Genomic DNA, 26511 nt, shown 5'->3' on the forward strand with positions numbered 1-26511 from the left:
GGAGGAGTTGGGGCTTGTTTTTCTCTTCAAGTGTGTGACCTAACTTCCTCCTGCAGGGCGCAGCAGCTTCTAGAAGGCCAGGAAAAATGCCTGCTCTCCAACAGGCACCGAAGTCCTCGAAGCAACGTAAGCAGGGATGGCGGGCAGGGAGAGACCAATAGGGTGGTGTCCAGAGGGAGGGGTAGGCTGAGTATTCTTAGCATCCTTGAGGATAGAGCAGGGGGTGGGGCTACTTTACAATGTCAGCGGGATGTGATTGACCTGCTAGGCACCCAGGAAACAGCATTAGTTTCCTTGTGCGGGGCGGTAGAGAGATGAAATGTAACAGGATGTGCCCTGGACTCAGGAGTGTGGCTCGTACACTGTGGGCCCGAGAACAGCCATGTGCTCAGTCTCCGGGCCGGGTCACCCCTGTGCCCATAGCAAAGTGAGTTTCCCTGAGTAGGTTCCTGGGAGACCCCTTTGCTGGAGAGTTGGCAGGGAGTGTGTGTACCAGGTAGACTGAAGAGCCTGTAGCCACGGGGTTGCCTCCTGCACAGCAAGCTGTGTCTACGAGTCCCTACATATCTGGGGCCTTGTGCCCGCCCCCTGAAGGCCTGCCCCCTGTGCTTGCTCCATAGCTGTCCAGCTTGAGCTAAATAGTGTGGGTGTCATTGATTTTCCTACCCAAGGTCTTGCTGCTAGTTCACTGGATGAACTAGCCAGGGGCTGGGCTGGGCTGGGCCTGGGAGGAGACTTACGTGCAGACCTATTGAGCCTGGACAGCAGTGGCAGGAAGACCCCCCTTGGGATGGGTGTCCCCTGTGGGATGGGCACCCTCTTTGGGATGGATTGTGCTTTGTGTGACGTCTTCATTCTTGTGCTCCTAGCTGAAGAAACGAGCCCTGGGGCTGGTGAGGCCCAAGCCTGCAGGGGGCGCTGCAGGAGACTCGCCTGAACAGCTATCGGCAGAGCCCTGCTCAGGTGAATCTGAGGGCAAGGGGAGCAAGCCCACTGCTCAAGTGTCCAGTGCGCCTCTGAGCAGAGGCTGGTTTAGAAGTGGGGACAGTCTTGAGGGACAAGACCCCTGATGGTGGGATGGATTGAAGGCAGCCCATTGGCAGGTGTGTGTGTGTGTGTGTGTGTGTGTGTGTGTATGTGTGTATCTGATGAGGGTTAATATCTGCACCACCTATCACAGCAACAGGGGCTGGAGAGGAGCTGGATAAGGAAGATGCACTTCTGAGGGGCAGAGAGGCTAGGGGTTTGGCAGAGAGGTCCTTTCTACCAGAGCCTCCAAGGCCTGATGGGAGCCCATTTCTGACAGAGGACAAAGTTCATGTAAAGTCACAGGAGCGTGGTGTGGGTCGTGACTTTGGTGGGCAGAGTAGATGGATGTGGAGAGCCAGTCTGAAGTTCAGGAGACTCAGCAAACCCTCGCTCAGGGGTTCCCTGTCTGTCAGGAGAGACAGGGAGTGTAGTCGGAGGGAGGTGCCCTGGAGCATGTGCTGGGGACCTTGGAAGGTGTGACTCGAGCGTGGGGTGGCTGATGGAAGTGACCTGGGCTGACGGATGGCAGGTGCATGGCTTTGAGCTGCAGGTAAAAGCTCTGACATTGCAGACAGCTAACACAGGAGCACAGCTCAGGCAGAGGCTGGATTCTCCCCAGGCCCTCAGGTAGTACTTATGTCACCACCGGGAGGACGTGGCCTTTGCCCTGGGATGTGTTGGAAGTCAGTGGCAGGGCTCATTGAAAGCAGGGGATCACGTGATTTGGATGGCTTTTTGAAGCCTCTCCCTAAGTGCTGAGCAGGGAGTGGCCTGTAGGGGGCAGATCTGAGACAGGATCAGAAAGCTGCCTTCTGCAAGAGTCCCAGCTTGTGTGTGTGTGTGTGTGTGTGTCTGTCTGTCTGTCTGTCTGTCTGTCTGTCTGTCTGTCTTTGTGAGCACAGCAGGACTCAGGAAGGGAAACTAGGTGGCAGAAGATGATGTTGGTTTTAAGTATCCTGTGGAGCTCTTCATCTCTTCCACGCCCCTCTCCTCTGCAGAGCTAGAGCGAAGCCTTAAGCCCTACAGTCTGGTGCGGCCACTATTAGTGTCTGCCCTGCGGCCTGTGGTGCTCCTGCCTGAGTGCCTGGCACCCCGGCTCATCCGCAACCTGCTGGATCTGCCCAGCTCCAGGCTAGATTTCCAAGTGTGCCCTGCAGGTGAGTCTGCCACCTGGGTGGTTGGGTGGATTGGCGTGGGGTGGAGGAGTGCTGGGTGGCACTGGATGGCCAAGCCTATGGCCCCTCGTCCTGCGTGTCCTTGTTCTCAGCAGAAAGTTTCTCTGGAGAGGAACAGTGCGCATCCTCAGCTCCCGGAGCCCCCAAGGCCTGGCCTGCCACCCCCGGGCTGGGCAGCAGGATCCGTGCCATCCAGGAGTCTGTTGGGAAGGTAGGTGCTGCAGGGTGCTAGGCTAGGATGCCATTTGGGACCCAGAACCAACAGCTGTGCCATCTCCTGGGCTCTTCAGTGTCTTCCCTGTCATGGCTGGGTTGGGACCATGACTCTTGTGGTCACTCTGAGGTGTGGGTTGGTATTTCTTACCTGAGCATCCTTATTTCTGATCTTCCACTGTCCTGCTTGCTGGCTGGGGCTGCGGGAGGTGACTGATGGGGGAGTGGCAGTTGAGATCCAGGTTCCTCTTGACCCTGGGTCTCCAGTCTGCTTTAGTCCTTTGCTGATGAAGCAAGACTTTCTCCTGGGAGGTGATGACAGGGTGGGTCAGCGGCGGGGGGGGGGGGGGGGGTTGTCCCAGGAGTAAACTGTCTGTCTGTCCGAGAAGAAGCACTGTCTGTTGGAGCTGGGTGCACGGGGCGTGCGGGAGTTGGTGCAGAGCGAGGTCTACCCCATCGTCATTCATGTGGAGGTGACTGAAAAGAATGTCCGTGAGATCAGGTGAGTGGTGGCCACAGTGGGTGCCCCCTGTGGAAGCCTCTGTCTGCATCTTTCTGTCACCTGCCTGTCCCTCTGTGTGCGCATGCTTGTATTATGTATGTGTATTGTATAATAGAGAGGGTTAGCTCTGTAACACAGGTAGGTCTGTATTTTGTGTATCATGTGCATGTATGTATCATAGGTGTATGTACTATGTATCTCAGACATGCAAATTATCATATGTGTGTTGTATGTGTATCATATGTATCGTGTATGCATATGTTCCAGATTAGTATATCCCAGTGTATTATTTATTTATTATATATATATTTATATTTATTATATCATGCTTTCAAGTGTATCTTGTCTATGTATTATGCAGGTCATATGTCATATGTATAACCCTCATGCCCTCATGCCAAGTGTACATACAGCAGGCTTGCCACACATAATATACATTATGTATTATATACACATCATGTATATGTATATTGTGCTTTTGTTGAATTGTGTGTGTTATAGCTGTGTGTATTGTGTATCAGCATGTATTGATGTGTGATATGTTGTCTGTTATATGTGTACATATAATATGTGTTATATGCATATGTCATATATGTATCATGGTGTGCACATGTGTGTGTGTGTGTGTGTGTGTGTGTGTGTGCGCGTGCGCGCAACCTGCTCTGACTGCCACCCTCTTCTGCAGGGGCCTGCTGGGCCGTCCAGGCTGGCGGGATTCAGAGCTGCTTCGTCAGTGCCGGGGCTCAGAACAATGGCTCTGGGGACTACCATGTTCCTGGGTGCAGGTGCCTGCTCATGCATGGGGCCACGCAGAAGAGCTGGCTAAGGTGGTGCGTGGCCGCATCTTGCAAGAACAGGCTCGCCTTGTGTGGGTAGAGCGAGGCAGCAGCCGAGGGGGCAGCGGCAGCAGCAGTGAGGCCTGAGGACCATCCTGTGGCCAGGACTCTTACAGACCTCTTCCATCCGATGCCTGGGCCTCCTCCACCCAGTGCCTGAACACTCCCCATTTATGCCTGGTTTCACCTGTGCTAGAGAGGCTGCCGGTGGATGCGATCCTGTGTCTGCAGTGGCGTCAGATTTCCCGGCTGGGGCCTTCCTTGTCCCATGGACGCTCCAGCATGGGACATCGGCCCTGGACTCTGACCAGAGTCAGCCACTGGTTTTGCACAGGCTGTGGGGGCCCACAGGGCTGACCTTGCACCTGCCCCTGACTTGCTGCTCTGTCTCCTCACTGGCTCCCGTATCCCTAGGTTTACCCCAAGGTTTCCGTTTGTGGGACTTACGTGTGTGCCTGGGCCCTCTCCTTACACATGCACCCTGGAATAGAGTTCTCACACCGTGGTCCAACTTTGCACACTAATGGCCTCATGGATCTCTGATTCTGTCCCTCCACCTGGGTGCCCAAGGCCCCTGGGGTCCTCAGCCTGCTCTGCCACCATCGTGTGGCCGCCACAGTCCACATCTGTTTTCGTGTGTAGTGTCGTGAGATACTATGGCTGCCCCAGTCTGCTCGAACCCTTATGTCTCTTTGTGTCATCTCTCCTTGTGTGTAAACGTCACACCATCCCTGTGACACAGGGCACTAACAAATGTGTGTTCTGCACAGCACACCAGAATATGTTCTCTTGGCTGGCTTCCTGTTCCCCACCTGCCTCTAGGAGGCCAGGGTGGCGGTGCTGCTAGGCCGCCCGAATGTCCGGCTTGTGGGTGACTCCCAGGCCTGTTCACTCAAGCTGCATATAATGAGTCATTAAAGTTTGTCATAGAAGTTGGTGGCCTTCTGCTTGCTTCTGTCCCTGGCCTGGGACACCCACCCCTCCCCTTTTCTCCATCCCCATCGCTGGCAGATTCCACCTTTCAAGTCCCTGCCATCTTGCTTGGTTGGTGGGCAGGGTCATATTACCCTTGACTCCTCCCAGAGAACGCCTGCCATCTGTGCAGGAGTCACCTTACCTGCCACAGTGCCAGGTGGGGGGCCCTCGGCCCTGCCCTGCCCCATCCACAGTGTCCTCCGGTGCAGGTCACTGAAGCCAGCAGGCGTGAGCGGCTTAAGGAGGCTGTTCAGGAAACCCAGAGTGCATTGTGGGTGTGTGGTTGGCCCTGATAGAGCTCCTGCAGAGTGAGGATGGTCACCTCCAGGAGCAGTCCTGGCAGATTGACTGGAAAAGGTGCCCCTTGGCTTTGAGGGCTAGGATTTCACTTACGAAACTGTTCATTGCGTGTGCATCTGGGAGCCAGTGTGCATGAAGTGTGTCACTTGCAGGAGCCACTTCTCCCCTTTCGTCACGTGGGTCCTGGGGCTCAAACGTGGGCCATCAGCCTAGTCAGTGGGCTGCTTTACTGCCGAGCCTTCTCACCTGCCCTAAGATTCCTTTCTTTAAGGGCTTTGCTTTGGTAACACACCTGGGCGGAGGTCAGAGGGCAACTCTCAGGAATGGGCATTTGTGTGTACCTGGGAGTTGAATTCAGGTCCTCAGCATGGGTGGCAAGCGCCCTTGCCCGCTGAACCATCTTGCCAGTCCTCACCATCATTTTATCAATGGCAGGAGTATCTTGTCTAATGCCGTACAGCCAGGGAGTGGTCCTGTCTGGGATCTGAACCCAGCACCAAGCCTATGCTTTTCCTTGGTGGCACTTTGAGGAGGTGGGCTGTGAAGGGGACAGGCAGGGGCTGACTTGCCTTCATTGTCCTAGTGCAGGCTGAGATCCATTCACAGCCACCAAGCACTTTCCTGTGCTTAATTAGCAAGTATTGATTGAGTGCCTAGTACGTGCCAGGCACCGTACTGGGCTCTGGATTGTCAACAAAAGGGAAGAACCCCCTGGCCCAGCAGTCTCACGAGTAATACAATAAATATGTAAAATACGCTGTGCAGCTGAAAGAGAGAAAGGAGAGAAGGACCTAGGCTTCCCCAAGAAAGGAGGATTGTTTAAATGAAGTAGACAGGGCAAGCCTCATGGTGGAAATAATGTTTGTGTAAAGACTCGAAAGCAAGAAGTGATCTCTAGGGAGCGTGGTACAGTGGGCACAGTCCTGTGGCACATATAGGCCTGGTGTGTGGTGGGTGTTGCCGAGGGCAGGCAGGAGGGAAAGTGAGCCAGGACCCAAGGCTGGGTCAACCAGAACTCTGTTGACTCTGAAATTAATAACGGGTATTGAAATAACGGGTATTATCTCTGGCTCATAGGAGCCAGCGGCAGGGTTGTGGGGCGTAGGAAGGCTGAGGGGCTTCTTCCTATGCAGGGTCTGGTGTGGCTGCAGCAGAAGGCTGTGCTGGGCCCCCTTCAGTGGGTGACTCCCTGCAGCCGCCTTTGGGGCTTCCCAGGCCTAGCCCCGCCCCTCGGACTGAAGCATGGGCGGGGCCAGGAGCCAAGCGGCCCTGCCTGGAGGGAGGGCGGAGGAGCAGGTGGCGGGATGGTGGCCTCCGCCGGCTGGCGGCTGGCGGGACAGTAGTGGCTCAGCTCTGGGTCTGAAGACCCAGCTTCCTCCTTTCCCATCGGTACCCGCCCCTGATGCCTGCCAGACTTTTGCTCATACCAGGGCCCCCGCCTGACCAGCCTCCCACTCCAGACTGATTGGGGAGTCGGAGGTTGAACTGTCTGGGGGCCGGTACCAATGCACTGCCGGGCCTTTCGGGGCCTGGCAGGAGCCCTCTTTACCCTCCTGTGCGTGGGATTCCTGTCTCTACGATACCACTCAAGTTTGTCCCTGCGGATGGCGCAGGACACACTCAGGCTGAACCAACAGAACCCAGGGTCCTTGGAACTGCAGCTTGGCGACATCTTCATCGCAGTCAAGACAACCAGGGCCTTCCACCGCTCTCGCCTGGACCTGCTACTTGACACGTGGGTCTCCAGGACCAGGCAACAGGTGACAGGCGGGCCCCTTGAGGCCTGAGAAAGCTCCTGGCTGAGGAGCTCACAGAGGTCTTCCTAATGGTCTGGGGAGAAGCTGCCCACCGGGGGGGGGGGGGGCTTTCTGGGGTCTCTCCAGTCGTTCATTCCTCCATGCCTGCCCCCCACTGCCATGTTCCAGGGGCTCCTCAGATTCACAAGTCTACATCTGTTGGGTTCAGTCTGGGGTCCTGCTTTAGGCTCCTCTGCCCCATTTTGCCCCCCCCCCTCTTAGATTCTTGGTCCTAACTTGCCTTGGTGTCATGCCTCAGGATATTTGAGAGCCTGCAGGAAGGTGCAACCCACCAGACTTGAGTAGTTGCCTACCCCGGCTCTGGGGATGGATGAGGCTGCCTGTAACGGGTGTGGTGTGGATGCTGGGCAGACATTGAGGTGGGGCCTGCTTGAAGGAGGCTTCCTCTCAGTTCCTGCCCCACTGTGCTGCCGAGGGTGTGAGGGGAGTGTCTAGCCTCCTGGTTTCCTGTGTTGCTGTTGAGAGGCTGTGGCTAAGGCAGAGTGGGCAGGAGGTCAAGGTGAGGTGCAGATCTGCCCGGCATGTGGAATACCTGTGTGGTGTGTGTGTGTGTGTGTGTGTGTGTGTGTGGTGTCTGGTGTGTGCGTGTATGTACATGTGCTCACACACAGTCACATATGCTAAACACAATAATAAGGAAGTGTGGGGAATAAGTGTGGTTCCTGAAAGCCAGAGCCCTCCTCCCCATACTCAAGACCCTATCGGTCAAAGCCAGGGATGGAGGGCACTGGAGACCACAACGGGAGGCAGAAGTGGTTCCAGACACTTGTGCATACACATAGTCTGCCCCCATTGTGGCTGCTGGCTCTGTGGGAGGAAGTGGCTGAACCTGAGTAGGGGAGGCCAAGGAGAGGAGGCTGTTCAGCAAGGGAAAGGTGGGGGTACCTGAAGAGGATGCCTACCTCCCCGTTTCCTGGCACAACATCCAGTACAGGCATGAGCCCTTCCCAGTAGAGTTTCCTGCATCCCCAGAACTCCCATGCCAATACAGCTTTCTTTTTTCTTTTGTCTTGAGGAGAGCGTGGTTCCTCCTCGGAAGCCAGCAGGGCTGGCCCTCCACGCAGACCTTCCTGTTTATGGAGCTGCATCAATGTGTACCAGGGAACAAGGCCTCACGTGGTCCCTGCCTTTCCTGTCTTGCTCACCATGATGATGCCCTAGCCCCAAATGAGGAAATTAAGGCTGCAGAATAGAACAGGCTGGTCAGAGTCACCCAGAAGGCCTGTGGGCCACAGCATAGTGGGCTTCCCTCCTGCTTCTCAGTGGGGCCCCCTTCTTTCTGCTAGGCTCCCAAATCAGAGCTGCCAGGGTTACTGGAAGGCTGGTCCTGGGACATCAGCTGAGGTGCTAGTGCCTGGCAGAACAAGGCTGGCAAAGAGGCTGAAGCCTAACTGACCTGGCCAAGGGGCACCTGTCAGCTTCTCTAAGGGGCTTCAGTCAGAGGCATGGTGCTAGCCTCCTAAAAGTCAGGTACTGACTTCCCATCCACAGTGAGGTTAGGCAGAGGCAGGAGAAGTGTTAGAACCCCAAACCAGAGCAAAGGAAAAGGTCTGGAAGGACAGGAGACAGGGAGACCCGTTTCTTACTTCTAGGCTTTATTTTTTTCCTGTGATCTTGGCTACAGGCCCTCAGTTTCCACATTTGCACAACACAAGTGTATCTGGGAACAGCCCTAGCTGGTTAACTCCAGTGCTGGGCACCCGGCTGGTTAAAGGTGATGGGGTGACAGGTGGCCCTGGCTTAGTGTGCCCGGATAGACTCATGTATGGCCTTTGTCTGGCAGAGGGGGTGGGCGGAGAAGGCTGTTTTGTGTGTTTTGAGCTTCAAGGAGCTTTTCTTCCTCTAGTCCCCTCCCGGGTGGGGGCTGGGCAGGGGGAGAAGGCTTCAGCCCCGGCTCCCCTTCACTGCAGCAGATGGCCCCCAGCCACCCCCTCCCCTGCCCCAACAGCCTCCCATTCTCTTTGTTTCCCTGGCCTGTGAAACCGCCACTAACTATTGTCTGGGTCTCTTGCTTAAATAAATCAAAAGCAGCCTGCTGCTCCCACCCACCACCATGTGCAAAAACCGTGGGCTCCTGAGCCTTCTCCGGTCCCCCAGACTCTGGCCTGGACCCTAGTCCTTTCCTAACTCTGCTCCACCCCCCACCCACCTCAGCAAGTATTCTTAGTCTGTTTGTCCCATGCTCTGGACTTGAGTGACTTCTCCTACTCCATAGCCATTTGGTGGCAAACGTGGTCAGGCAAGAAAGGCCTGACTCATTGGTCGGCTCCCTCTAGACCTGTGTTGTGAGTAGGGCTTGGGTGAGAGCAGAATACAGCCAGAGGCCAAGGAAGACAGCCTGGGGACCCAGGAGGAGGGTGGGCCAGGACCAGCCTTGGGAGCGGAGAAAGACAGAAGCCAGGATTCTGCGGAAGGTGAGGTGGGTGGACAGACCGCATGGGGCACAAGGGGAAGAAGACAGGCACCGTGGCTCCAGGGCTCTGGGACCTAGCAAGTGGGAAGAGGATGGGTGGTGGGCCTCACCTTTTTGATGCTGGTCATGGAATCCAGGGTCTCATACAGGCAAGTACAAGTGCTTGTTCTATCAATAAACCCTGGCTCTTGCCTTTTTTTGGGGGGGGGTTCTCCCCTTCTTCCCTCACCTAGTGTTAGAGATTGAACCCAAGGCCTGAGCATGCTGGGTAAGTGTTAGGTCACAGCTTCGGTGCTGGCCCTTGCTTGTAGTTTTTAGGAACTTAGTCCTGATGCTCTAGCCTCCAGGGAAGAGTTACAATGACAGGGATCTGAGAGGCTGGGGCTCAACAGAAGGCCACACAGCAGGTATGGATAGGGGCTCTAGGGTCCAGGTGACAATGTTGTATGTGTGAGAGAGAGGTAGAGAGGACGATACCAGGCCTAGGTCCCTTGAGCTCCCTTGAATATCCAGGGTTCTGGCACCAGCTCAATGTGATGGGCAGAAGCAGACCCCAGGAAGAGGGCTCAGAAGGCCTTGAGAGAGGCCTTCCTACCTGTGTTGGGACACACTGGGGACAGACAGGATGCTAACTTCTGGTGGGAGGGGCCAAGGAGAAAGTGGGAAGCAGCGCAGGGGGCCTCTGGAGTAGCTGGCGGTGTCAGGGAAGGTCTCTGGGTGGGGGCGGTGCTGGAGTTGGCAGTTTCAGGTTTAAAGGGCTCAGAATGTGCAGAAGATGTGTCTGTAATGTGTTGGGGTAACTGAAAGAAATCCAAGTAGAGAAGCCCCGGGGCAGGGCAGGAAGGGTTGAGGTAAAGTCACATTAGGTGACAAGGGTCAGATGTCTCTTCCTTGACCACACTTAACTTTTTTTTTAAAAAAAATTGTTTCTTGTGTGTATGGGTATTTTTGCCTGCATGAATGTCTTGTGCGTTATGTGCATGCAGGACCCATGGAGGCCAGAAGAGGGCAGAAGTGGATCCCCTTGGGATTGGAGTTACCTACAGCTGTGAGCCGCTATGTGGGTCCTGGGAATTGAACCTGGGTCTTCTGGAAGAGGAGAAAGTGTTCTTAATTGCTGAGCCATCTCTCCCATCCAGACCACACTTATCCTAAGGGAAATAGAGACTCATGGCATTATCAGGTGTCATCCATCTGATCCTGAGGGGACAGTAGTTCTGAGGATCAAGGTAGAGAGATGACAGTGGCTCGGAAGTAAACTTGGGGCCGTAGGCCTTGGGAGAGAGGTCTGGTTCCCTTATGCCCCCCATTCCCAGTACCCCACCCCGGCTTCTGGGCTCCTGTGCCCCTTTTCCCTGTTAGATATAAGAAATAGAGCCTGTGTTCCCTTTCAACTCTAACTTCCTGTTCACTCTTCCTGTCTTACATGAATCTCACTTTGTTCACACAGCTGCTGTGCTCTCCTACTTTACAGATAGGTAAACTGAGGCTCAGGACAGGGTCTGTTTTGGTCTGGGAGGGTTTGTGGTGTGAAGACATCGTGGGTGAACAAGGAGGATCGCTATAGCTGGAATCCTGGTCCTGGAAGGATGACAGAGGAGGCCACACAGTGGGTCCAGTGGGGAATAAGGATTCCAGAGGTCTTGAACATGGGGACACTGTTTCTTCAGCCCTTACTTAGAAGTGGTTCAAAATTGTTCCAAATGCTGGCTGAGCAGCCCAAAGGTTAGGGACACCACCAAAGGCCTCCAAGATGTTCTATGATAATGCTCTGTTTGGGCAGTAGGGAAGGTCTGTATACACTGAGCTAGCTCTGGAGTGGGGATGACATATTACCTGCCTGCTGCAACTCTGATTTGCCCACAGGCAGATTCTGGAGGGTTTGAAACTGTTTGGTTTGGAGTTGGTATTTGTTTGACTAGGCGATTGATTCTCACCCATCTAGGGGTGGCAAGAAATGTCCCAGTCACGCCAGGTCACACCTGTAATCCCAGCACACAAGAAGCTAATACAGGAAGACTGTCACCAGTTTTAGGTCAGTTTGGGGTTACATAGTTGAGTTTCAGGCTAGCCCGATCCATAGTGTAAGACCTCATTTCAATAAATAAACAAAATAAGAAACAGCCCAGGTCTGTGTGCTAGAATCCCGCTCAGCCTCATCTTTAGGAGGGCACGGGGAGGAGGCATGGGTGACCCTTCTGGCACATGCCAAATCTGAGAAGTCAGGATTGTGCCAGTGTGTGAGGTTTCTGGGGTGCTTAGTGGTCGCTGTTCTTGGACGAGGGTTTGTGGTTGTATGGTGTGGCTGTATGGTGTGGCTATTCCTTAATGGTGTGGTGCATGAGGGCATGGATGAGGGAAGTCCTTCAGTTTGTACACGCCTGTGGGTTAGGGTTAGAGGGGCTTTGCTTTCTTTGCTGTGATAAACACCATGACAGAAAGAAACTTGGGGGAGGAAAAGGTTTATTTTATCTTACGGGTTACAATCCATCATGAAGAACTCAGGGCAGGAAGTCAAGGCAGGAACCCAGAACAGAAACTGAAGCAGAGGCTATGGAGGGGTGCTGCTTACTGGCTTGCTTCCCATGGCTTTCTTTTGGTTGTGGGATAATGTTCTTGTACATTATAAAGATTTGTCACTCACACTGGTTTAATAAAAAGTTGATTGACCAGTAGCCAGGCGGGAAGTATAGGCAGAGCAATCAGACTAGAAGAATTCTGGGAAAAGGAAAGGCAGAGACACAGTCACCAGTCAGACAGGAAGCAGGATGAGAATGCCTTACTGAGAAAAGGTACCAAGCCATGTGGCTAAATTTAGATAAGAATTATGGGTTAATTTAAGTTGTAAGAGCTAGTTAATAATAAGCCTGAGCTAATAGGGCAAACAGCTTTTCATTAATATAAGCCTCTGTTTCTTTGGGACTGAACCGCCAAGGGACCAGGTAGGACAGAAACCTTCAACACTTTTCTCTTCTGCTTGTTTTTTGAGAGAGGGTTTCTTTTCTTTTCTTTTTTTTTCTTTTTTTTTTTTTTTTGGTTTTTCGAGACAGGGTTTCTCTGCAGCTTTTTTTTTTAGAGCCTGTCCTGGAACTAGCTCTTGTAGACCAGGCTGGCCTCGAACTCACAGAGATCCGCCTGCCTCTGCCTCCCGAGTGCTGGGATTAAAGGCGTGCGCCACCCCCGCCCAGCCAAGAGAGGGTTTCTATGTGTAGTCTAGGCTGGCATTTAACTCAGAGGTCCTCTTCTCTGTCTCTGGAGTGCTGGGATTAAAGGTGTGAGCCACCACTACCTGGTTTAGAGCCCGCTTTCTTTCTTATACAATGCAGAAGAAGGATGAGTTGGCTAAGGGTGTGTGGTCCTGGAGAGCAGCCACAGCAGGCTGGTTTACCCCAAGTGTGTGTCCTTGAGAGCTTAGTTGTACATGTGTACGAGGAGGGTGTGTTTGAGGACAGAGGACAGAAGTCTGCAGTCCCCCTGTGTGTGGGTTAATCTGGGGTGTGGCCTCGGTGGGCTGGGGATTGGGGCCTCCTCCATCAACCTATCCTGATGCTTCCGTCTCCCCACAGACATTCGTCTTCACTGACAGCCCAGATGAAAGCCTCCAAGAGAGACTGGGTAACTGGGTAACTCCTCGGCTGGGGTGGTGTTCCTCCACTGTGGGCAGGAAGAGCAGGGAGGCTGTGATGGGGCCTTGTGGTCTGCAGGAATTTTGTCTCTTGCCATTAGCATTGGGGACTACCTTGTAATACCCAGGAGCAGAGAACATGTTAAGAGGCTGCTGGACAAGGCTCCATTCCTTCAGTTCCTCTGGGAGGGGATGAGCCCTCCAGGCTCTCTGAGGTCCAACCCGGGGGGGGGGGGGGGGGGGGTCAGTGTTATGGGGGAGGGGCTGGGCAGGTCCCCTGACTGCTTCCCATCTCCAGGCTCCCACCTTGTGGTCACCAACTGCTCTGCAGAGCACAGCCACCCTGCTCTGTCCTGCAAGATGGCTGCAGAATTTGACGCCTTCTTGGCCAGCGGACTCAGGTGCGCGTTGCTAGGCCGCTGGGGCTGGAGTGACTTTTGCCTCAGGCCATGTTTTGTTTTGCTCTGGTTTTGTTTTTTTTTTTTTTTCTGAGTCAGGGTCTTACTGTGTAGCTTTGGCTTTCCCAGTACTGCTCTGTAGCCCAGGTTAGCCTTAAACTCACAGAGATCTGCTTGCCTCTACCTCCCCAGTGCTGGAACTAAAAGCGTGGCTGGCTTAGTTTTTTTAAAATTACATTTGTTTGTTTGTTTATTTATCTATGTGTGTGTGTCTGTGTGTATACGTGTGTAGGTGTATGCGTGTGTAGGTGTATACGTGTGTAGGTGTATACGTGTGTAGGTGTATACGTGTGTAGGTGTATACATGTGTAGGTGTATACGTGTGTAGGTGTATACGTGTGTAGGTGTATGCGTTGCCTTTTGGGATTAGTTCTCTCTCTCCACCGTATTTCCGGCAGGTGTCTTTCCCTCTTGAGTCATCTCGTTGGCCTCAGACCACCTTCTGCACTGAATGCCCTGTCAAAAAAGTGGAGTGGTGGGGCTGAGATGGCTCTGTGGGCAAAGTGCGCTAGCTGCGCAAGTCAAAGGACCTGGGTTTGATACCCAACACCAACCCCAAAGCACAAAATATGCTTCTAACCCCAGTGCTAGGCGGTGGAGACTGGCAAGTCCTGGGGCTGGCTGGCTGGTCATTACATCCTAAGCTCCTGGTCCCAGTGAGAGATCCCATCTCGGTGGATGGTAACAGGAGCAACACCCTCCAAGGCTGGCTTCTGGCCTCTGGATACTTGTACCTATCTGTGCCTGAACATGTACAGACAAACATACCCTGCACCCTGCTCCCCCACTAAATGGAGGGACCTGGGCCCAATGAAGAGATCTTGGGGCCTCCTCGGGTCTGACTCACCCTTTCCCACCTAGCAGACAGGAGGTGGACCACCTGGAGTCAAATCTTGTCACTCACTGGCTGCATGGCTTTGAAGTCTGTGTCTTCATCTGTTCTGTAGATATCTCTTCCTCCTAGGGTACCCAGCATGCTGCCTGACCCAAAACACAGGGTTTGGATAGAAGCATCTGTAGGAAGCATGGCTTGGAGTATGCATTGGAGAAATCAGGATTTTCTGATTTTCTTGACTGGAAGGAAGTGACTGGTGCGTGGTCACCGGGAACACCAGTGAAAGCGGTCAAACTATTCTGTTAGGAGCCAGCCTCGGCCTGCATTGTTCAGACTCTAAACCTGGGCTTTGTCTTTCAGTAATCAGAACCCATCCCCTTGGAAGAGGCCCTGTGTAGTTTGCATCCTCTCCCCCCCCCCCCAGTAGAATCTATAGTAGTTTGTTGTTTTATTACTCTCTACTCTTGGGTGGAGAGCCATCACCCAGCTCCCAGATAAATCACACAGAGACTTATTACTTATGAATGCCTGGTCTTATCATGGATTGTTTCTAGCCAGCTTTTCTTAACTTAATTTGTTCCATCTGCCTTTTTCCTCTGGGCTTTTACCTTTCTCTATTTTTGTACATCTTTTCTTTACTTTCTATTCTGTGTCCAGCCCGTCCCTTCTTTTCTTGCTCTTTTATCTGCCCTCCAAGATTTCTCCTCCTCTTTATTCTCTCTGCCTCTCAGCCCCACCTATCCTTTTGCCTACCTTATTATTGGCTCAGTTCTTTATTAGACCAATCAGGTGTTTTAGGCAGGCAAAGTAACACAGCTTCACAGAGTTAAACAAATGCAACATAAAAGAATGCAACACATCTTTGCATCATTAAAACAATTGTTCCACAGCATAAACAAATGTAACACATCTTAAAATAATATTCCACAACAATCTATCCTTATGCTTATCACAGATCCTTCCTGTGGGCCACTGGTTCTCAACCTTCCTAATACTGTGACCCTTTAATACAGTTCCTTATGTTGTGGCGACCCCAACCATAAAATTATTTTTGTTACTAATTCATAGGTGTAATTTTGCTACTGTTATGAACCATAATGCAAATGTCTGGTATTTCTGATGGTCTTAGGCAACCGCAATGAAAGAGGTGTCTGGTCCCACAGGTTGAGAACCACTGACCTACGCTCTAGCCCTGAACTCTGTTTATCACCCAATAGCATTCATTCTTGTTGTAAAGGTCACAGGTGTTTCACTATCCTGACATAGCTATGCTAAAGCTTTGTTGTGATGATTGTCACGTGGTAGTCTTTTCCCAAAGTTTTATTGAGCTTAACTCAGACTCTGGAAGTTTTGTTTTTGACCTAGTGCCTGCAAAGACAGCACTGAGTCTCATTGTTAGCTCTTGACTGTGGGGGCCCAGGGACACAGCATTTTCACAAGTTCATTGCGGGCTCCATCCCCACAGGTGGTTCTGCCACGTGGACGACGACAACTACGTGAATCCCAGGGCACTGCTACAGCTGTTGAAAACATTCCCACGGGACTGTGATGTCTACGTGGGAAAGCCCAGCCTGAACCGGCCCATCCACGCCTCTGAGCTGCAATCAAAAAACCGCACGGTGTGTCCCTTCCTCCTTTTCCAATTGGCTGTTGCTCTCAGGGGTGGGCCTATACTAGGGGCGGGACCTGTCCAGGAGGCGGGACCTGGTTGCTTAGTAAGGCCTGGGTCATCCAGGAGCCCAGCCCTGGCTTGGCAAGAAGACCTCTGTTCAGTCCGCTGGGCTTTTCTGACTCCGCCCATGAACCATCCCCCAGGTACCCGGTTTGGCCTGTGTTCCTCTAATTGCACGGCTCTTCCCTGCCCCTAGTCTGACTAGTTTCTGGACCTTGGGTAGTAACCGCAGGGTAGGGAGAAGGCAGGAAAGAGGAGGAGGAGGCCCCTCTCAGGAGGCCCTGCTTGGAGCAGGAGCTGATGCTTGGGGCTTCCCCTCCCTCCCCAGGCCACCATCTGCTGCTCTGGGGAAACTGGAGCCTTAATTATCAGTAGCTCATCAGCCACTGAGCCCTAATTAAATCCTCCTGGGCCCCAGGGTGGGCGTGCATGGGCCACTCCAGGTGAGCCAAGGGGTGTCCCCAGCCTCTGCTCTGACCTCCCATCAAGCCTGAGACCCTCATTCTCCAGGCCTGAGGAGCCCAGACTGGAGCCTGTCTCCCTGGGTTCACAGGGCAGCCCTGTCACTCCTGGCTTGGTGGCCCTGACTGAAGTTGGTCAGCCTCTTTGTGTGTCAGTTTCTCATTCGCGGAGCAGGTGATGACAGTTCTGACTCACGGGGTGGTTGTGAGGAGTAGAATCGGGTGGGACCATCTGTCAGAGTCCCTGGACTGGGCACTGGATAAACATTACAGGAGTCATTTCTTAGCCATGTTTTGCCTGGCCAGTTCAACACTTTATTGGGTACAGCCAGACCCTGAGCCCCACTGTCCTGGTTTGCTTTCTGTTACTGTCATAAGTCCTATGACCAAAAGCATCTTGGGGAGGAAAGGGTTTATTTGACTTATGTATCCCAAGCACATCCCATCTTTGAGGGAAGTCAAGGCAGGGACCCATGGAGGAGAGCTGCTTACTGGCTTGCCCCTCACAGCTTGCTTAACTTTCTTTCTGTTATAACCTAGGATCACTTCCCAGGGTGGCACCACCCATTGTGGGCTGGTGGCCCACACAGTGGGCTATGTGACCCTTCCACATTAACCATTAGTCAAGAAAATAAATGCCTCATAGCTGGGTGGTGGCACATGCTTTTAATGCCAACACTGGGGAAACAGAGGCAGGCAGATCTCTGAGTTTGAGGCCAGCCTGGTCTACAGAATGAGTTCCAGGACAGCCAGGACTACATACACAGAGAAACTTTGTCTTGGACTGTTCCCACACCCCCCAAAAGTCTCACAGACTTACTTACAAGCCCATCCCATGGAGTCATCGTCTCAACTGAGGGCCCCTCTTTCCAGGTGTCCTAGTTTGTGTCAAGGTAACCAGCACACCCAGACACGCACGATGCTCTCCTTGGCACACAGCGCTGAAGGGAATGCCCCTCACCCCTTCTTCTGCCTTGGACTGTTCCAGAATCCCAGAGTCCCCTGGGCCGGTGAGAGCCTGGAGTTCTCCAGAGTGGGGCAGCAAAGGCCAAAGAGCTCTGGCCTGGCATTGGTTCCTGCTCTGTGCTCTGAGGCAAGCGACCTCCGTCCTCTGTGCCTTGGTCACTGTGGTTGGGGTATAGCCCTTCCACAGCCCTCAGCACAGGGCCGGGCACAGGGATGGCTCAGGCTGAGGTCCGTTCAGTGATGCTGTGGTTGCTGTAATTACACAGGAGCAGAAGCCACACACTTGTTAATTTTTAATAAAGCACATTTATTGAGCACTTCCTGAATGCTGGGTCCTCAAGAGATGTCATTCTGCTTCTTGGAACCCTAAACTTGTCTCTAAAGGACATTCATGGACGTACATTAGAAAGGAGGGCCATCAGATGACAGAACTGGGGCATTTGTGCTCCCAAGTCTAATTTAAGGCCCAGGCCCCGGAAGTGGCTCCCTTGAGGTTCCGCAGCTGAGCAAAGTGGGGAGATGGGGACTTGGGCCTCCTCCTAGGGATCTTTCTACAAAAGCATCATGGGGAATGCTCAATCCAACGCAAAATGCGTTTGTTAAACACCAACTGTGGACCTGCGGGAAGCTATGGGGGATGGCATTGTTAGACCAAGAGATGAAATGGCAGAAGGGAAAAATTCCCCAGAAGGTTTGGAGAACCCACAGGTGAATTCAGGGTCGTCACAAGAGAACCTGGAAGAGGCCTGGGCTGAGGCAAATATGGTGGAGGACTCAGAAAATGGCGGAAGGGCTGCTACCCATTACTGGGGATGGTGATGTCAAAGGGTTGCCTGCCCACAGGTGCTCCCAACATTGCTCCCTCTTTACTCCAGGGGTGGCCTCATGCTCCTCATCTGTGGAAAGCCTTCCTCAGCCTCAGGGATTGGGAGTGGGGAAAGTGAGAACAGGAGGCCTGGTGTTGGTGGCATCAGGGAGTCCTGCTCCTCTGGCTAGTGACCCTGTACGGAGATCTCTCCTCTGGTCTTCCCAGAGCACTCTGGGAAGGGCCTGATTGACTGGCCTAAGTCATGTGCTATTACTGGGTCAAGGGGCCCAGCCCTGTACTTCATTCCAGAAGTCCCTGGCCACCTCTGTGACCATGTCCCCCCAAAGGAAGAGGGTAGAATGGCACACGTCTCCCTGTCCCTGTGACCCCTACGATCCCTCTCCATGGGAGTTTACAAGGATGTCTCAGACCCAATGCCTCCTCTTCTAGGAAGCCAGACTCTGGCTGGGTTTGGGATTCCCCTATAGACTCAGCACTCCTAATTAGCTGTGTGGCACTGGGCCTTGGCTCCCTAGCTGTGAAGTGGACATGCTAAGGCCAGGCTTCAGAGCTTGGGGGTCATGGTGGTCAGGGGTACAGGGCGGTCTAACTGGTGCCCCTGAGTTCCCTGGGCTCATTGCACGTCTCTGTCCTCCTTTTTCCAGAGGCTGGTACGGTTCTGGTTTGCCACAGGGGGTGCTGGCTTCTGCATCAGCCGCCAACTGGCTTTGAAAATGGTCCCATGGGCCAGGTAAGCAGAGGCCCAGGAGAGAGGGAGGGGTTGTGGTGTACAAGAGGGGCCTTTGAGGCAGGAGGGGCAAGAGGGTGCCCAGAGGAAATGGCCTCTTACTCAGTTGTGTCAGGGCAGCCCAGACCTGTGAGGTCTGTTGACTTTTGGCAATGTGGTTCAGTACACTCAGCCTTAGTTTCCCCAGGTATAAATGGAACTGGAAATACGTGGCCAATGGCACTGTAAGGGCTTAGTGGGAAAATGTCTGGGCAGACAGCAGCTGTGGGTCAGGGGGCCTGTGGCATTTCATCTGAGACATCCCCAAAGGCTCCCCCCACAGGAGAGAGGAATCTTGGGAGCATGGGGGTGGGTGAGTGGAATACTGCCATTCTGGAAGCGGCTGACTCTGACCTTTTCCCAGGTTGCTGTCAGTGGCCATAAGCTTGCATGGATCTTTGCCCTGAGTTAGGCTGGAACAAACAGGAGGGAGGGCAATGCCATTTCTAGAACTCTCAAGAGCGGTTGACAAGCCTTAGGTTACCCAGGTTCAAGGTCACCCAGCTGCTCCGCCACTGTCCCTGTCTGCCCTTTGTTTCTCAGAGGATTCAGGATGTCATTAGGCACACTGTCCCTAGGGCAAGCTCAGAGCAGGCTCACACCTGTGACCAAAGGTCATCTCAGGGACTAGGGTTGCCCCACTGTGCTCTGCCCACCTCTGTGGTCCCAGCCTGGATTTCTGTGCCCACCTCACCCCTGGCCAGACATCCTGGGGAAGGGACATTGATGGCCCTGGAGAGTCAGGAGCTGTTCTCTGGGACGCTGGTTGATGCCGTTGAAAGCCTGCTGCTGCCTCTGGGACGTCCACCTTTTCTCCCCAGTCCCCTAAACCACATGCTTCCCTCTGACTTAGCCCCAGACTCGGTACCCCAGTCTGTGGCAGGCAAGAAGCGCCCCATTCTCATGTCTGGGCCTTCCTCGCTAGTGCGCTACAAAGACGGGGTGTCAGGCTGAACAACAAATCTATGAGTGAACGATAGGAAAGTGGGGAGAAGGAGAAGGAAGGGTACATTTAGCAGGGCTCCTCGCCATTCCTCCACCCACTCCTCAGGGGAAGAGTCAATGTCCTAGTGCAGAGTGCTAGCCCGCCCAGCACAGGCCCTTCTGGGAGGGGGAGGGGGGCGCAGGTGTGCAGGGCCTGGGTCAGGGGCCACCACCCACCTCTGTCCTTCAGCGGCTCCCACTTCATGGACACTTCGGCTCTCATCCGCCTGCCTGACGACTGCACCGTGGGCTACATCATTGAGTGCAAGCTGGGAGCCCACCTGCAGCCCAGCCCCCTTTTCCACTCCCATTTGGAGACCCTGCAGCTGCTGGGCACTGCCCAGCTTCTGGAGCAGGTGAGCCAACTGCCAAGCAGAGGGCGAGGGGTGGGGGAAAGGGTCTCCCCAGAGGAAGGTTGGGGTACTCGAAATCTTATGGGGCCATCACATACTGGTGGGGAAACAGAGGCCCAGGGAGTAGTGCACCCCATCTGGACACAGTAGCTCAGGCCTCCTATTCCTTTGATCTGGGAAGACTTTACAGGCATAGGTGATGCTCCCAGGCACCCCCCCCCCCCCATTTCTCTTTCCATTCTGAATCCTCTATCCTCCACACTGCCCTCCTGAGGAACCCACTGGAAGAGCCAAGTGGGCCTTCCAGGACTCCTGTCTGGATTCTGCTCCATCACAAGGTTCTGATCGTGCTCACTGGTCCCCAAAGCCCATTATGAGTGATGAACAGATATTAACCTGCGCCTGACGGCCCACACTGTTCTTGAGACAGACTGGCTTGGCTTGTAGGCCTGCCTGCCAGTCCCACTGCCTGACTAGAGGGCCCGAAGTCTTCTGCCTTACAGAGTCAGAACCTGGGACACACATGACAGAAGTGCATATGAGATCGAGTAAGAAGGAGGGATGGGACCTGGCATTCAGAAGGGACCATCTCCTGTCCCATCTACTCTCTCCTCACCGGCCTTGTCCTCAGATGACTAGGGCCTTGGGATGGCAGGGTCTTAGCCCTAGGTCTGCAGTCACCAAGGAGAGAGGGTCCAGAGACCCTCAGCTGACCTTTAGATCCCACAGTCTCATGGCCTAGCTTGGGTCAGCACCTGGAGTCAGTAGATTGACCAGGCAAGGGACCAGGGTGTGGGGCCCACCTGTTAGGGGGCCAGGAAAGGGGGACAAGTTTGGGGTGGCCAGAAATGAAGCATCTGTCATTGCTTTTTGATATACTTGGCAGCCGGAGGGGGGTTGCCCTCTTCAGTGCCTGCTTCTGCCAGTCATCACATTGTGCCTGCACTGGCCTCCCTCAGTGTCCACAGGGGCTGCTTCCAGGACCCTGGGGATCCCCAGACTCTCAGCTTCCGTCGCTTACGTGAAGGGCTGCAGTGTTCGGCAGAATCTGCACCCCTCCTCCACACGTGTTAAATCAGCATTGGGTTATTTTCCATTCCTAAGAGGATAGAAAGACTCGGTAAAATGTCATGCTGTGTTGTTTAGGGAACAAACGAGAAGGGAGAAACTGCGCAGCACAGACGCGGTCGTTGGGATATTTTCAACCCGTGGTTGGATCCACAGATGTGGAAACTGCAGATACAGAGGGCCGAATACAGGGCTGGGGTGTAGCGTGGCAGGTAGAGCACTTATGTAGTGTCGTAAAGCCCCGAGTTTTATTCCTAGATCTTCACAGAGCAGGTCTGGTGCTGCGGACCTCTAACCCCAGCACTTGGATGTAGAGGCAGGAGGGTCAGAAGTTCCAGTCCCTGTCTAAATATAAATAAATAAAATCTCCAAAGGCCAACCGCAAATATTATCCCCGTTCTATAGATGGGAAAACCTAGGGCCAGAAAAATAAGCCAAATGTGGCTCACAGCTGGGGTAGCCAGGGGGAGGATGATGAGCCCTGGTGGCCACCAAGTCATCAGTCTGTAGTCATGGTGTGTGTCCGTTTCTTAGTTGAAGCCTCTGTCTCATGTCTTCCTGACATTGTGTAGTTCAGGACTGGCTGAGGCCTGCATGGGGCTGTGGAAACCTAGCTAGTCTGGGCACTCAGCTGAGGGAAATGATCGCTTCTCAATGAGCTTGGTGTCCAGATCTGTAGAAAGCAAGAATCACCAACTTCCTGGGTAAGTGTGGCTGCTGGGGCCAGACAGACGGAGGCAGGAGCGTGACTTCAGGCTGCAGTGCCTTTGGGGAGGGGCTGGGTTCCATGGGTACAGGAGGCTCAATTGTCAGCCTCTCTGGAGGTCCAGAGTCTTCTCTCCTGGTACCAAAATGTTCCCCTTGTGGGCCTCCCAAGTGGGACATCTCCCAAATACCCTCTCATCTCCCCCCAGGTCACCCTCAGCTACGGGGTCTTTGAGGGGAAACTGAATGTCATCAAGCTGCAGGGCCCCTTCTCCCATGAAGAGGACCCTTCCAGGTATGTGTGGCTGAAGTGCAGGATGGAGGTGGGGACCGAGCCTAGGCACCCAAAGGTGGAGGAGCTTGGAGGGAGAGTAGTGCCACAGGTCATGGGAACACAGAGAACTGGGAGCAGAGAGAGTAGATTTACATTTGTATTCTGCTACTTTCTGTGTGACATTAGCTGAGGTCCTCTCTGGGCTTCCATCCCTCCATCTGTTACACTGGAGCCAATAGCTGTTCCAAGAGCCCTGAGGCAAAGGCTATAGTAAACACAGCCTTGTCTCAAGGAGATGAAATTGGCTCCGTGTAGGGAAGGAATTAGAAGTTCCAAGAGGAAAGGAGCTGCCTTTTTGTTTGTTTGAGTTTTGTTTTTTCAAGACAGGGTTTCTCTGTATAGCTCTGGCTGTCCTAGAACTCACTCTGTAGACCAAGCTGGCCTCAAATTCAGAGATTCACCTGCCTCTGCCTCCTGAGTGCTGGGATTAAAGGTATGTGACACCACCGCCTGGCAAGGAGTTGTCTTTTAGTGGAGCGAGTTGCCCATCAGCAGGGGCATGTGAGCCATAGTCTCAGTTAGTTGATGTTAGATTTTTTTGTGAGCCTAAAGATTCTAGAATTCAGTCAAGGGGCTCTCGGGGTCTCCTCTGGCTTTCAAGGTGTCTCAAAGGAGAGGTCCTCAAATTGGGGGTGATTTTGCCAATGTTTGGAGACAGTTCTGATTGCTCCATCCTTGGGGTGCTGCTAACCTTTCCTAGGAAGAGCCTGGGGATGCTACCATCCTGCCAGGCATGGGATAGCCCTGTGTAACTCAGAGTTGCCTGGGCTGAGTGTTCACAGCACTGTGGGGCAGTGAGGTTGGGGTAACCGTCTCCCCCTGTGACACAGAGTTACCTGAGGATGCTACCGTCCTGCCAGGCATGGGATAGCCCTGTGTAACTCAGAGTTGCCTGGGCTGAGTGTTCACAGCACTGTGGGGCAGTGAGGTTGGGGTAACCGTCTCCCCCTGTTGACTTCCTTGCAGGTTTCGCTCCCTCCATTGTCTCCTTTATCCCGACACACCCTGGTGTCCCCTGCTGGTGGCACTGTGAACTCTGAACTGCAGCAGGGGTGGATGGATGCTTCTGCTGGACCCCTCCCCCATCTCCTAAGCGGTCTTGAGGGCTCCTGGTCCCTGGTAGGGCCTCTGGGTGACAGGAAAGGCCAGGACCTGGACAGTGGTTGGTGATGAAGGTGTCTCAGGCCCAGGGACCTAGTCACTCCACAGAGGCTGTGGGGGCAATGTTCGGGGTCCTTACTCTCCTGAGAGTGACATGTGCCCTGGCTGGGAACTAGCCTCAGTCATTCCTTGAGCACCAGCCAGGGCCATTAGCACAAAACCAGGGTCTGTGCCCTGCAGCTGTGGGACTGGTCTCAGCTGCTCCTAGATCTCCTTGCCTGGCCAAGGAACCTGGACTTTGGAAGCTCAGCAGGCTCAGAAGGACCGTGGTGGGTCCCTGTCAATTGTGACTGACTTGGTTCATTGCCCCAGCCTTCTTTGCTGTGAGGAGCTACCGTGTGACTCAGCAAGAACTGAGGAAAGCCAGCCGAGGTTTCTGGAAGGAGTTTCACAGCCCAAGATCCTTTCTCCCTACTGTGAATGTGGGTGTGATGACTGGCTCTTGGGAAGCTACTTTGCCACCATGAGGGAAAGGCCAAGACAATCATCTAAAGCTGTTCTTTCTGACATCCAATCTGTGAGAAATCAAACCTTTATTTAAGTCTCTCTCTGTCTCATTTCCTGCCATGGGCAGCCGGTACTCCTGGCTGGACAAGGTCTCTGATCAGTGGTGATGGCCACATTTGGTGATAGAATGTGGTGTGTGGCTCAGAGTCTGGTGCAGGGAGATGGAGGCTTGGTGACTGAGGACTTTGAGGGCGTGTGTGGTGTGTGTGTGTGTGTTATGGTATAGGCTATGCATGTGTGATGCGTATGTGGGGATGTATCTGTGGCTGTGCCATGCTCCTGTGTGGATATGAGTTGCAGTGCTAGGAGCCCCGCCTCCTTTCCCTGCCCTCAGGGCATGAACTGGAACCCTACAGTATCTGGGAAGTCAGCATGGTGACTGAGCTGAGGATTTGCCTTGGGTGTCAGCTAAAGGTGATAGGATCGATTGACCATCCAAAGTAGAGGCCAAGTAAATACAATGATCTTTAACATCTCTGGCTCCGGGGGACCGAATGGTGACTTAACAGGACCAGGATGGTAGGGGCCTTCAGGGAAGGGAGCACAGAAGAGGACAGGGCCTGAGGGGGCCAGCATTGTCTTACCCTGCACAGATCCCAGTGATGCTGGGCATCGGGACCAGGCCTGGGCCCTGAGAGAGGTAAGGAGGGAGAAGCATGTGGTTAGAGGGGCCCTGACTTTGGGCTTCCAGGGCCTACAACTCTTCTGGACATGTCCTCTGACCTTGAAGGATGTCTGTGCCTGGCATGTTGGGGACCACCAGAGGCCTGGTCCCAGTCTCTGAGAGTGCTTGCTGCATCCCTGGGGAGCTAGTACAGACCTCCAGGTCTGCCATCATCCTGGCTGACGTCATGGGAATGGGATGCTGGGGGAGGGAGGGCCATGCAGCCCAGAGCCAGGCATGGTGAGAGGAGCAGTCCTGTCCATGGCCGCCGGCTGCTCTTAGAAGCTGCAACAGGGTTTCGGGTTCTTCTCTGATCCTGAGGGTCAGGTGGCAGGAAGAGAATTCCCACCATCTGCTGCCTTCATTGTCCCAGAATAGCTAGGCAGGGAAGGAAGTAGAGCCAGCAGGGCCTGTTCTAGGATGGAGGGACTAGGGAGTGGGGCTGAACTTTCTGGGATCTGTGGGGAGAGTTCTCAAGCTCTTTGGCCCCAAACTACTGGGGACACATTTGAGTCCAGAAGCAGGAGTCACCCCATAGAAGCCTTGTTTGACCCTCAGTCCCCTCATCTATGTCTTGGGACTGCTGAGCCAAGCCTACTGTAGGGTGCTCATAGCTAGGATGGGTGGCTGTCGGTGACAGCTGGCCCTTAGGCTGGGCAACTGAGGTAACCCATGACAAGGGGAATGGAGGGGAGGTCACTGTCTGGGGCAGCTTGGTGGCGAATCTTGGTTGTCATCTTGACATACTTGGTAGAGGGAACCTCAGTTGTAGAACTGCCTCCACCAGACTGGCCTGTGGGCATGTCTGTAGGGCATTTCCTGGATGGCTAATTGATACAGGAGGGCCTTGCTTACTGTGGGCAGGGCCACCCCTGGGCAAGTGGTATATGAGGGAGGTAGCTGAGCAAGCCAGAGGAAGCAAACCTGTAAACACTTCTTCCATGGTCTCTGCTTTAGTTCCCGTGCCGACTTCCTTCATGGAGTGTGATGTAGAACTGGAAGCAGAAACAGGCCCTCTCTTGCACAAGTCACTTTGATTTTGGGGTTGATCATAACAGAAAGCAAACCGGGACAGACAGTGCTAGAAGGGGCCTGGATCTCTCCAGCCAGTCCCCACCCCCTGTCAGGAGCTAGCAGGGGGCCAAGTGAGCCTGTGCCCCTCCCACCCACACCACACCTCCCATGAGTCAGTCTAGTGGATGGATGACCCAGGCAGCATTTAAGAAGCAAGTGATAGGGTGTCTCAATGTCACCTGTTGTGGACACAGAGGCCACTAGCTACACAAACCTGAGCAGAGGCCGTCGGGACAACCCTGTTGGCCAGATTTTCGTTTTGTCTCATGTAGCGCAGCCTGCTGCAAGCTCACTGTGGAGCTGAGGATGGACCTGGGCATTCTATCCTGCTGTTGCTGGGATATAGGCTCGGCCACCATGCCCAGTTGATGTGAAACCGGTGTGCACGTGGCAGTGTCAAGTCCAGGGCTTGGTGCACACTAGGCCAGCGCTACCAACCAAGCCTCGTCCCCCAGCCCTGAGCCCAGTTCTAAGCATTTAACATGAACCAGGTCACTACATGCTCACCTGTTTGAAGCAGGGACCATTATTATTCCTATTTCTTAGACTGGGAAACTGAGGCACGGGGTATGACTCAGGCCTGCTTGTGAGGTAGCTGGCCTGTGTCAGTTGCCTCTGCGTGGGATGATTTTGGAGGGTGGGGAAGCCTCTGCAGGCCTGGGCTTCATCCTCTTGCCTTTCGCGGCCTCCGTGCATTGGGCAAGTGGCTCCCCCGGCAAGATGGGTACGATGATATCCCTAGCACATGTATATATATATATATATATATGTGTGTGTGTGTGTGTGTGT

General features: G+C 53.8%; 2 protein-coding genes across 8 annotated transcripts in view; both read left to right on the plus strand.

Moving 5' to 3' along the window:
- Nucleotides 1-4687, plus strand: part of Card10 (caspase recruitment domain family member 10) — a 28565-nt gene extending 23878 nt beyond the window's left edge. For 5 of the 7 annotated variants that reach the window (XM_038342334.2, XM_038342329.2, XM_038342331.2 and 2 more), the window contains 6 exons: nt 57-126; nt 870-963; nt 2028-2186; nt 2297-2415; nt 2807-2919; nt 3605-4687. In XM_038342334.2, the coding sequence (XP_038198262.1) occupies nt 57-126; nt 870-963; nt 2028-2186; nt 2297-2415; nt 2807-2919; nt 3605-3842 (793 nt within the window). In that variant the 3' untranslated portion in view covers nt 3843-4687. The remainder of the gene's footprint in view (nt 1-56; nt 127-869; nt 964-2027; nt 2187-2296; nt 2416-2806; nt 2920-3604) is intronic. The other 2 variants (XM_038342330.2, XM_038342333.2) reach the window with 1 other exon arrangement.
- A 1640-nt stretch (nt 4688-6327) lies between these two features.
- Nucleotides 6328-24013, plus strand: Mfng (MFNG O-fucosylpeptide 3-beta-N-acetylglucosaminyltransferase). The gene is made up of 8 exons (XM_038344000.1): nt 6328-6790; nt 12827-12875; nt 13184-13286; nt 15644-15797; nt 18751-18836; nt 20047-20212; nt 22192-22277; nt 23283-24013. Exons 1-8 carry the CDS (start codon nt 6536-6538, stop codon nt 23347-23349), a joined length of 966 nt encoding a protein of 321 aa, XP_038199928.1. The 5' UTR covers nt 6328-6535; the 3' UTR covers nt 23350-24013.
- Nucleotides 24014-26511: the final 2498 nt, after the last annotated feature.

Source organism: Arvicola amphibius, chromosome 9, assembly GCF_903992535.2.
Source record: "Arvicola amphibius chromosome 9, mArvAmp1.2, whole genome shotgun sequence".
Classification (NCBI taxonomy): Eukaryota; Metazoa; Chordata; class Mammalia; order Rodentia; family Cricetidae; genus Arvicola; species Arvicola amphibius.

Coding starts and splice junctions, on each gene's coding strand:
- Mfng (XM_038344000.1), top strand. CDS start 6,536: ATGCACTGCCGGGCCTTTCGGGGCCTGGCAGGAGCCCTCTTTACCCTC. Junction 13,287..15,643: donor TTCTTGGCCAGCGGACTCAG/GTGCGCGTTGCT, acceptor CCATCCCCACAG/GTGGTTCTGCCACGTGGACG. Junction 22,278..23,282: donor CATGAAGAGGACCCTTCCAG/GTATGTGTGGCT, acceptor ACTTCCTTGCAG/GTTTCGCTCCCTCCATTGTC.